The sequence below is a fragment of the Cynara cardunculus genome (genome assembly GCF_001531365.2).
Source record: "Cynara cardunculus var. scolymus isolate 2C chromosome LG 4, CcrdV1, whole genome shotgun sequence".
Classification (NCBI taxonomy): domain Eukaryota; kingdom Viridiplantae; phylum Streptophyta; class Magnoliopsida; order Asterales; family Asteraceae; genus Cynara; species Cynara cardunculus.
The window spans coordinates 12,380,025-12,391,976 of NC_037531.1; the positions used below are offsets into that span (position 1 = coordinate 12,380,025).

Sequence of the window (11,952 nt, forward strand, 5' to 3'; positions counted from 1 at the left end):
TGTAGGATTTGTAGCAGATTTGATTTGTAAAAGGTAGGCATTTAAGTAAAAAATGACTAGTTAGAGTCTTGGAGAATTGACCTAAAAAGCAAAGTTGAGTGTAGAGATATGACTATTTCAGTCGATTTCTCAATAATTCCCACAAAGCCTACCTGACCTATAAACATCCTTAAGGTTGTCTGAAATTTTGTTTTTCAAATATAAAATGATAATTTTGTCAAATAAGAACTCAGTTGCAATTTATCAAACATATTCTGTCCATATTCAAGTCCTATTTAAGAGTTATTTTCGACACAAAGGGTCGTTTACCAAACACTTACTGGGTCACTTGCTTTACCGGACCAAGAATCTTATCCGGCAAGGGAGACGACTCTTACCCATTTAGCACTTACAAACCAAGAGATGCTTACAAACAATCCATTTTGATGATCAATAATGTTACCCGACAAGGTAATTGAAAGTGATGACTCTTGTCGATAAGCATTTGGTAAACGAACCCAAAATACTCATCCAATACATACAAAAGATCACTAAGAGGTTATGCAAGTGTTTAAATTTATACGACTGGTCAACATTTACCCACTCAGAAAAAGCAACGATTGCCGTAATACAAACATCGGGCAACAATACAAGGAACTTTCATTCAATGAATCATGAGCCCTAAGAGGGATCAAAAAAGGACTATGGATGATTGAACGAACCACTCTAAATACCAGTGTTTGATTCCACTTTCCTAACCCTTTAACTTTACCAAAGGGTTATTGGCATAGTTGTACCTGTGTTACTAGTAGAGTCCAACCTCTTCGGAGATCAAAGGTTCAATCTCTCTCACCATAGGTATTTAATGTATAAAAATATTATATGTTCTTCTCGAGAAGGACGACGTTCCTCGAATAAATCAAACCAAACCAATCAAACTCGGTAAATCCCAAAAAAGAAGCCAGTATCAGAATGTATATTGTTCATTCCTTATACCTTCATTAGCCAATTCAACTAAACCAAACAGCACATAAGATAACGGGAAATACCAATTTCTCCACTTCACTTTATAGCCACATTTTCAAGTCAATTCTAAACTAGTCATTCTTTATGCAAATACCCATTTTTTTTTTCTTTTTTTATCAGAAAAATGTGGTTTACGCAAATGCATAAAGAATGGTTAGTATCGGAATTGGCTTGAAGAGGGCCTAAAAAAGTGAATGTGGACGGGAATCGAGCAAGTAAAACTTCATATTCAGGCAAGAAACCTGTTTCTATTCACCAAAATCGTGCAAGTCACATGGATAAGCATAAGTACAAATCTCCGGTTCAGAACTTTCTTTCTAAATGCACAATGACGATGCTCAGATTCATTTTTACGCAGAATCCTTTTTCCCTTGGAAAAAGAATGCACTTGGTTTGGTTGAACAAGTTTTTTAAGTATGAAACAACTCTATAAATCCAGCAGCTTATAAGATGGCAAATCTAACTCTGTTGTTGAAAGGGAGTCTTCTTGTTGTCTATTGATAAGCTAGTGAGTTCTTTGAGTTTATGGGTGGGGGTGTTGAAATGGTCTCTCAGGAACTCAACAGCCATGAATGTAAGAGCAGAAGCTGGAACATACCATATCACTCTTGGGATGCTTCCTCTAAACAGTCCCTTTGGACCTTCAATCAGCCATATTCGACTAAATGCATCCAACCAACCATTGTACCTGAGTCAGCCACATCCTAAAACATGTTATCTACTTCTTTACAATTCGAATAATATTATTTATCCGCCAAACACAAACAGAAGCCATATAAACTATTAGTCATATAGAGAGAGAGAGAGAGGGTGGGGGAGGAACAAAAAGTGTTGATCGTGTGACTAGCTTAATATTCAACATGGCTTTGAGCGCAAACTGCAGAGCGTTGGTTTGCCAACAACACGGCACTTGTATATTTTAGGAGGATATTACCAAGCCAAACCAAACTAACCCCATAAATCCCACAAAAAGGTAGGGTATAGGGGTATTCTACGATGTATGCAGACCATGAGGTTGATTCCGTAAAAACCCACGGCTTGCAATACAAAAATTAAAAAGAAAGAAAAATACAGACAGACTGTGCAAACGGGTACAGTTCACGGAAAATCTATCAGGGATCTATGCGAGGGAAATAGGTTAAACAAATAAGAAAAAACAAAATCTCAGGGATAGATGTGAGGGAAATAGGTTAAGCAAATGGAAAAGAAGGAGATTTTAAGGGGAGCAGGCTGTTGTTGACGAGCAGATGAAGAGAGAGAAGGGGAAGGTTAGGTTTAACTGTTTAAGGGGCTTCTTTAATTTTGTAAATAGATTCCAAAGGAATGGATTTGAATTTCTTCCTCAACACGAAGGATTGAACAATTCTGTGGATGGTGGGATTCAAAGTATCTCAGAGATTCCTTACCTTAAAAAGAACTAACCAAACATAACGTTGGAATTCGGTCAATGGAATTGACAATTCCAATTCCACCCAATTCCGTTGGATTCCGACGAACCAAACGCACCCTAAAGAAAAGCTAGGGGGCTGTTTACTAAACACTTGCCGCCTCTTACAGGTTAACTGAACACTTATTGCCTCTTACCTGGTCAGAAATGCTTACCCGGTAAGCGATGATGGCCTTTACCATCAATCTTGCCGTGCCATTTTGATAACAGATAATCTTACCCGGTAAGTGAGGGTGGTAGCTCTTACCCGGTAAGTGCTTACCCAGTTTGTGTTGGTAAACAGCCCCTCAGATTAGTGTACAGCAAATAGGTTACACAAGTATCACAACAATAGACGACAAGAAAGATGGAAAAAACTAAGAAACCCCTCTATGGTAAGTTTATTAAAATAACTCTGTACCTTACAATTGTGCCTTGTACTTGTAATCTTGTCTTGATTACATCCAAAGGAGTTGTAAGGTATGCACTAGCACCTGCATGTTTTGCATATCACATGAATGAGTCCTGGAAAACCACATAAGCTTGGCAACAGTAAATCCAACAGATATTGGTTACTCAACAGGAAACATACCCCCAGCTATTCCTCCCAATACAAGCCCCTCAAAAGAACTATTGACACGGAAACTTGAATTAGGGAACCACTTTTGTTTCCCATATTCTGTTAATTCTTTCAACGCCTCATAAAATGTAACCTGCATATGTAAATAAATACTGATTCAAACAAAATATTTAATAATGAAAGCAAAGCCAGTGCACTTCCAGTTAGAACTGGAACTACGACCAAACAAGTCAGCAATCTATCAGTCCGGATTTAACTAACGCATTTAATGGTGTTGTAAATATAATTATGTACATTTTTAATGCCTAGTATCAAGTAAATACAATGCAGCGAACAAATAGGATACAAGATGGAATGAAACAAACGCAGGGACGATTACCATTAAACCAGCGAATGGAACATCCCTTGCAAGTGTAGACCAATAGCTGCCAATAAAAAAGGATAGAGACCAAACAATTAACAATACAGCAACCTCCAAAGAAGACAACTGTATATTTATCAAGTCAGTTGAAGAGGGAAAGACGGAAGTGGGTAATTGACAAGTTCCTATCACAAACCTCAGATACCACCTATTACACACACAAAAAAAACATAGCTTCTGGATGTGATGCTAAATTTGCTAAAGGAAAAGAAGTCTGTTGTTTAATATTAGCAAGGGAAATAGCAAAACCAAAAAATTAAGCAAGGATTGGTAATAAAAAGTATACCCTGCATATAGTCCCTTTGGTCCTTGATCTTTCCAAATCGAACAACCTGCTTGAAACATCCCTGAATAGTAACCATACATGCTGGCATTGGAGTTCGAACGTGCAGCGTCTTTCAAGACAACTGAATTCCAGTATTTCCTTGTTCCTTGAACCTGCATGCGTTGCTTAATCACCTCGCATGGGACATATACAAAAGAGCCAAGTGTGTCTCCTGTTATGGAGATAAAGAAAACAAAGTATTGTTTAATTTATCAATAATAGCTTGAAAGTGAAAGCTTATAAAAACTATCAATGTATTGCACAATTAGGGGCCTATCATATTGGAAGGAAACACATTGCTATGAAAATTTATATAGTAACATAGGAAACTGGATACAAGTAGTGTATTAAGGAAAGGTTAGTAAATAATTTTTTCCCATCTCTCAATAAAATATCTGGGAAGTGGTAAAATTGGGCTCATATCAATATATATATAGATATAGAGGGATAAAAATTAACACATTTCACATGAATGGTTTAAGGGTATGAAAGAAAGATGATCCTGTATGCCAACTGTTTTATTACTTGTTCAAATCAGACCTTCATCTCTATTAAAGAAAGCATCTAAAATAATCAAATTCAACCACTCATGAAAAATTGTTGCAACTTGATAATTGCTTTTAGTAATTCGGCGTGTTGCCTTTTCCTTTTTGTTCTTAAAAACACATGAAACATGCTAATTTGATATTTTATAAATAAACATGTGTTTTTATGCAATGCACCTAGTTCCAACTTCCATCGCCATGAAGGTACTACTATACAAAAGTTTGGGATTTTCAACTCTTGCAATTTTAAATAAACCAGGCAGTGTCATATGGATTAAATTCCAGATCATGTGTGAACTGAAGCTGAAAACATAATTATTATAAAATGCCCAGCCTTCAGTGAATAGCACATGTGAAAGGTTAACAACATTTGCAGAATATAGAAAATACCATCTGCAAATAGGAAAACAACAAGAAAGAAAGTCACTTGCCTAAAGCACCAGCAATGAAATGGGCCCAGTGACCTCCAAGATTTGGATGTGTTTCTTCAATCCACTTTTTGGTTGATTCTATAACGCCAAAGTAAGTTGCACCGGTTGCAAGAGATCCAGTTACCCCAGGTACAACTCCTCTATAGAAACCTAGCAGTGGGGCAGATGAGGGAAGGTTTAGCAAAAGGGATGATGGACAAATGCAGAGATTCGTCGTACAAACTGTTAACACATTATGTCACTATGGGTCGCAAGCTAGTCAAATGAACATATATGCTTCACATTCATGTAAATGGTAATATAATGGAGAAGAATTCACCTCTCAAACCATCAGCACCCCAGACAGCTCTGACCATCTGTAATATACTCTTTTGCTTCTGGTCATAGGAAAACAATGCACCAACATGACTTAAGTTATGAAGTATCAACAACCAAGAAAAATGAGCCAACTTACAAGAACATGTTACATGACCGACAATATAAAGCATATGTATCAAAGCCGCCAACTTTATCTTTCTATTTCCGCAGTGTTTGAATTTGATTGTAAGCAAACCATATCAGACCTGGCTTTGAGTAAAAATGGCTTGACTTTGGATTCGGGTTTTTACTGTATCAATTGGGTGCATCATCCCTTCCCCAAAGCCACCAGCAAGGGCTCCCCATAAGAACTCTCTCCAAACTGAAATGAATACCACACACAACAGTCAGCACATTACAAGTGTGAACTCTGCCTTTTCTAAAATTTATTCTGAATTTCAATCTCCAAAACACTTATGGTGAAAAAAATGGATAAAAACAATTGTTCATTTTGAAATAGTGTACGTCAAATCATTATAAAAGTATACTCTTTTCATTTAATAATAGGTGCCCTAATTCGACATTGATGTGGACCACTTTTCAACTTCAAAATCGATAGTAGTCCATTTAGTTTGTGATAACAATGATAACTACTTAGATTGTGCAGAAGTTCAAATTAATTTTGGACTACGGAAGTACTAGGTTTTGACACTCAAGATCAACTCAGGGCAGTTGCCGTGCAAGGAAAGAAATAATTAAAAATTACCTACTATCTTACAAATGTACACGAGATCCTACACTTTTCTGTTAATGATAGAGTTGATTTTGTTATGCGAATGGATTCTAATTTCTCCATGGTTCAATCAAAAATGCAATTACTACACTCAGTGCACTAATAGTACCACCCTGATGCCTCCAGAAAGCAAGACTAAAATAATCTCCGGCTTGCATAAGTTCTCCGCAACTCACATAGTTCTCAGTCAACATCATATTGTAGAGAAAAAACACAACATGGCTAATTTTTCGATCCAAAACTAATAATGAAGCCTCTAAAATCAAACACCAACTTTCCATGAATCATTTCACACTTAAATCTAATTTACGACACAATCAGTTCAAGAGAAATGCGTTGAACGCGTTACTAATCAAACATAAGCATGGAGAGCAAAGATAAAACTTGCCAAAGAACTGATTGTGCGTCGAGTTTGTTAATATAAGTGTAGCTGAGGATTTTGTTCCTTGAATTCCTTCGGAAGCTGTACTGCTACTGCTGGTGACCGCCATGAAATGTTGAGCGATTCTTGATTCCTTTCTGTCTTCCTCGTGCCGATTTAGGGTTTTAGAGTGGTTTTGGGCGGAGGACGAGCGTCAGTCACAGAGATCGACGTCCGCCTCGAAATTTCGCGGTTCGCGTATTCCACGAGACCAAAACTCACAAATCTCTCTCCTCCCCAAAATATATACATCTTCTTTCGCCGAAGATATTTTTTAAAATAACGTATTTTTCTTCACCCCGATATTAATGAAAATAGAGTAAATTACAGATTTAGTCCCTTCAATATTGGTGCTCCGTCAAGTCATGGATAATATTGTCTTCTTACCATTTGGTAATCTCTCTTAATTACAACTCTAAGAGCCTAGGGGGTTGTTTGGCAGTTGCTGAATGATTTAGTGCAGAATAGTTAAGAGATCAGAATGGTTAAGAGGGTCAGAATGGTTAAGTGCATAATGAAATAAGGTTGTTTGGTAATTGTTCTCTGAATGACAACAAATTACCATTTTAACCCTTAACAAATTTCAGAAATTTCCCCAACCAACTCGTTGTTGCCCTCGATTTTATTTTTGGGTTCTATGATTTTATTTTGATTTCAATACAGAAGAGACTTTTTGTGGTTTTGATTTAGGGTTTCACTCCCTTTTGGATTTGGGTTATGTTTTTCCTGGATGAGACGTTACCGATTTCGTTGATGGGATCTAAGGATTGTCGCTGTCGGGAAGGAGATGTTATGGGATCTACCGATTTCGTCGCGCAGATGCCATTGCCGACTGTTAAAGAAATGGAGGTCAAAACAGAGGCGGGCCTAGGCGCCGATGCCATTCCAGAGATGGTGAAGACGATGATGGTCAAACTAGAGAGATTCTGGTGAAGGCGATGAAGGCGACGAAAAATGGAAAGGAACGGTAGAGAGAGTAGAGTAGATAGGGGCTGTTTGTCGGCCGGTTGTCGCCTGTGACAGAAAATGGCAACGAACAGGGGAGTGGGAAAGAGCAGTGGGTAGAGCCATTGATGTGTGTTGTTGTGGAGGGCAAGATGATGGGTTGATTCGTAAGTCTGCATCCGAGTGTATTTTGGTAGATTGAGGAGATGGAGATGAAGAAGATGATCTGAGGAAGATTACCAGAAGAAAAAGCAGGAGGAAGAAGGTGCGTGAAGAGAGGGGTTGGGAARAAGGGGTGGGAAGGGTAAACTTGGGAAAATAGAAGTCTGAATGGTTTAGTGACCCATTGGATGCAAAATGGTTAAGAGGGTTATGTAACCATTAAGAGGCTTAATTTTTTTTGCCAAACACTCCTTACCTTTTACCGATTAAGAGGTTGGCTCTTAATGTCACCATTAAGAGCCAAACAAACAGCCCCTAAGATACAATCACATTACGCATAAAGCCTTTCCACATTTAGGTGGCGTTTGCTTCTTAAAAAGTGCTGAAGTCTGAAGTCTTATTTCACTTCTGATTTATAAGAAGTGTTGTTAACATCTAAAATTTGAATCAATAAGACTGTTTGTTTTTATAAATTGATAAACGTCTGAATTTATTTAAATTGTCTATTTCACCCATTAAAAATTTATATTGTTGAATTTATAAATGAAATTTATACAATTTCACGTATTTATTTATCATTATTACGAAATTTACATATATCTAAACTATATAATTAGCATTTATTTAAACGAAAATATGTCATTAACGTATTTAACACATTTAAATTCTATTAAAATAAATCAATTGAGAGTGTGATGATTGATTTTATAAGGATTAATTGATAGAAATGATTGATTAAGGATAATCGGTTAAGAAAACACAGTTGTTGAAGGTTTAAAAAACAATAAGAGACAAATTAAATGTTGGTTTACCTCATGCCAGATAAGAGGACAATAAGACATAAGTGTCTCTGGAAAATTGAAAAAACCAAACAGTTAGAATGGTCTTACCTCTTAAGGAATTAGACATAAGAGGCGAATAAAAGTTTTTATATAAAAAAAAAAAAACAAACGCCGCCTCATTTTGACAACCAACAATCAAGCGCTTCATTAAAGGGTTTCCAAGACGACGATCACGAGGGGTTTTAGTTCTGCTTATGGCTCCTCGATTCATACTCTCTGGATTCATAATCCCTCGATTTGTACTCTCGATTTCTCGATTCATACTCTCTATTTCTGTGATTTCTCCATCCATAGTCTAAGAGGTTCTTGGCTCTTCTTAGGTTCAAGTACAAGAAGAACGGAAGGAAAACAAAAGGTTAGTTGAGATACTCTAAGAGACCGTATACCAAACATTTACCCAATAAGCCTTTACCGGTAAATTTAACATTATCATTTACTTAGCAGGTAAGATTTTAGTTCATTAAAACGATATCCTACACAACAATTTAGGTAAGTGCTTACTGTGGTAAGAGTCGTCGTCCTCACTTACCGAGTAAGACTTTTGGTCTTTCTCTCACTCTTACCGGGTAAGATTTTTTGTCCTTACCATATTCATCCGGTAAGGTAATGAAACTTGGTCTTCACTTACCCGAGTAAGTGTTTTGGTAAACCGCCCCATAGGGGCCGTTTACGTATACACTTATTCGGTAAGCGCTTACCGATAAAATTCAACATCAACAGTTACCTTACCTAACAAGACTTTACTCCATCAAAACGACATAGTATGTAAAAATCTACCCGATAAGTGCTAACCGAGTAAGAGTCGTCATCTTCACTTATTGGGTAAGACACTCGGTCCTTGCTTTTGCTCTTACCGGATAAGATTTTTGGTCCTTATCATGGTCATTCGAAAAGTAATGTGACTTGATAAATGTTTACCCGGGTAAACGTTTGGTAAACAGCCACTAGTTTCTCATTTGGTTTACATGATTTACCCAACAAATGGCTTCATCAAGTGGTAGTGTAATCATGTGGTAAAAATGAATTATCAAGAGCAGTGCATGCTATGGCATTTAGAAGAACCTGGAAACATAGATTTTGAAGCACCTGTTGTTCACCGTTTTGTTTAAACCATTGCCGCCACCTGTTTGTTCATTGTGGTTTAAACGTTACCAATTTGTCCAAATCTGTGGTGCCTAAATCAGTCCGAAAACCAATTTACGTTTGTTCTGTAATCAAAACTCATGTGGACCCCAATATCTACCTTCAACGATCTGCAACTTCTTATTTGCGTGATGGAGAGTAAGCACAAAGGGTATGTATGGCGATTTCATGGATGTCGACGTCACACAGTAACGAAACATACCGGATGATTTCTTCTCCGGCCATTAAGTTTGCCATCGAGAACAATATATATATATATATGCCGGTGTATTTGGACCGCCTGCAGGTTCGTGAAGTTGACGACGGAGTTGCATTTATGATGGAGATGGGTAGTGTTAAWAAGTCGGTGATGGAGATACATAGGGGAAGATAAACCAGGAGAAGGTGTTAAGAATAATAAGAGTAGCACCAGGTTGAGTGATCGATACGATTCGATAGAGGCTCTTTTTAGCAACGGTACGTGACGAAGAAACCGGATCTGCGTGAGGTTGTCGCCGTTCACGGGAGAAGAGCGTATGGTGGTTGCTGGCGGTGGTGTGTGGTTGTCTTCAGCCCTAGGGGAAACGACGGCGAGAAGGAGGGATCGCGGGACTCAACAAAATGAGAAGGGTAGAGACGCGATTGATTTTTATATTATGTAGAGTAAATTACAAATTTCATCCCTACAGTTTTAGGTTGATTCCGAATGAGGTCCCTGAATTCTAAAGTTATATATATATATGGGTCTAATCAAATGAGTATATATACACACATAAAGATACCGTCATACTTATATGTTTATATCTGCCTATTGTGTCATCCCTCCCCGCAAGTAAGTACTGTTCGTCTCTTTTATTCGGTAAACACTTATCTTATAAGTGTTCACGTAAACGGTCTCTTAGTAATTTAGAGGTTGTCTCTTAATGGTAGGGGTGCTTAAAAACCCGACCAATCCGATCAACCCAACCCAACACGAAATAACTCAACCCGATGTCTAATCGAGTTGTAAATTTGTCAAACCGTAGGTATTGGGTTTATATTGGTTACACTTATTTGAACTCAATCCAACCCGATGAACTCGATATCCTTTTCATTTCTTAGATTTAATCTGATTGTTGAATTTATATTAATATATACATTATACAATTACACTATCATGTATGTTATTCATATACACATATTTTCAATCTATTCACATCTCTATATAACTCATTCGTATATATGTTCAGTAACTGTGAACATATATATGTAAATTGAAAATTTTAAATGAATGTGATATACGTAAGAAATATGGATAAGTTGTATCAAATGGTTGATGATGACAAATAAATAATGAGTAAAGAAATAACATATTCAAGGTTAAAAAAATATTTTAACGTACCAAAGTATCAACTCGACATACCCGACTAGCCCGACCAACCTGTACGGGTTGGGTTGCACTTTGGTTTGGGTTGGGTTGGGTTAAGATTTTTTCAAACCGCAAGCATTGGGTTGGGTTGTTCAAATGTCTTCAACCCGATCAACCCAACCCATGCGCACTCCTACTTAATGGGGCTATGAAGAGAAAAACAAACAACCACTCACTCTAAGGGACCATTTACCAAACGCTTATTGGGTAAGCATCTAGGTTGCGTTTGGTACGAGACACTTGTTTTCATTTATGTATTTATGTATATAAAAGTTGTGTAAAAATATTTATAAATTAAATTATTTATGTTAATTATAACTATTATGATATATAAAATCATCAAATAACTTTTTAGGGCAACCTGTCTACTTCCGTCTTGTCCAGTTCTAGTTGTACCAAACATCAAAACAGACATTTGTTATGTCTGATCCTACCTTCTTGTCATGTACAATCCAATCATGTATATGTACCAAATGTCATCTTATTGACAAAAGTCACCACTCTCATTAATTACCTTGTTAGGTGATATGCTCAGGTATTAAAATGAATTGTTTATAAACGTCACTCACCAGGCAAATGTTAACCATAAAAGAACCTTGGTTAATTGTTACCATTCCACTTAGGGTGCGTTTGGTACGCAGACAGGACAGGACAGGACGGGACAGGACAGGACAGGACAGGACAGCTGTTCAGCGTTTGGTAAGACATGATAGGACTGGACAGAACTGGTTAAAATGACCAATTTACCCCTACTGAGTCAATCCTAGAATTCTAACCACCATGATCAAAACCCAATTTTACAATGACAAATTTCAAACCCTAAATCAATTTTACAGTGACAAATTTACAGTGACAAATTTCGAYTGTGACAATCAATTTTACAGCAAACCCTAAATCGATTCAGATCAATTATTAAATTATTCAAACCCTAAATCGATTTTATACAACTTCAATCAATTTTACAGTGACAAATTTTGATCAAAACCCAATTTCACAGCAAACGGATCCATAAATCGATTCAAACCCTAAATCGATTCAAGCATTACAACCAGCAAACCCTAAATCGATTCAAGCAAAGCAACCAKCAAACCCTAAATCGATTCAAGCAAAGCAACCAGCAAACCCTAAATCGATTCATAGCGATGGAGAAGGAAATCGTGTACCTGATGAAGAAGAAGGAGGGTGCGATGGAGAAGGAAATCGATTCAAACCTCCCGTCGCCGTCGCCG

At 37.2% G+C, this 11,952-nt stretch overlaps 1 protein-coding gene across 2 annotated transcripts; it reads right to left on the bottom strand.

Moving 5' to 3' along the window:
* Positions 1 to 1,224: 1,224 nt before the first annotated feature.
* Positions 1,225 to 6,466, bottom strand: LOC112511591 (uncharacterized mitochondrial carrier C1442.03). 2 transcript variants are annotated; one of them, XM_025117273.1, is made up of 9 exons: positions 6,212 to 6,466; positions 5,297 to 5,412; positions 5,053 to 5,110; positions 4,734 to 4,883; positions 3,719 to 3,929; positions 3,391 to 3,436; positions 3,024 to 3,144; positions 2,853 to 2,925; positions 1,225 to 1,693 (listed from the first exon to the last, which is right to left on the bottom strand). In XM_025117273.1, the coding sequence occupies exons 1-9, from the start codon at positions 6,312 to 6,314 to the stop codon at positions 1,465 to 1,467; spliced, it is 1,107 nt and encodes a 368-aa protein (XP_024973041.1). In that variant the 5' UTR covers positions 6,315 to 6,466; the 3' UTR covers positions 1,225 to 1,464. The 2 variants fall into 2 exon arrangements, with proteins under 2 accessions (XP_024973041.1, XP_024973042.1); XM_025117274.1 differs by lacking the exon at positions 6,212 to 6,466 and having other exon boundaries at positions 5,201 to 5,390.
* Between the last annotated feature and the right edge of the window lie 5,486 nt (positions 6,467 to 11,952).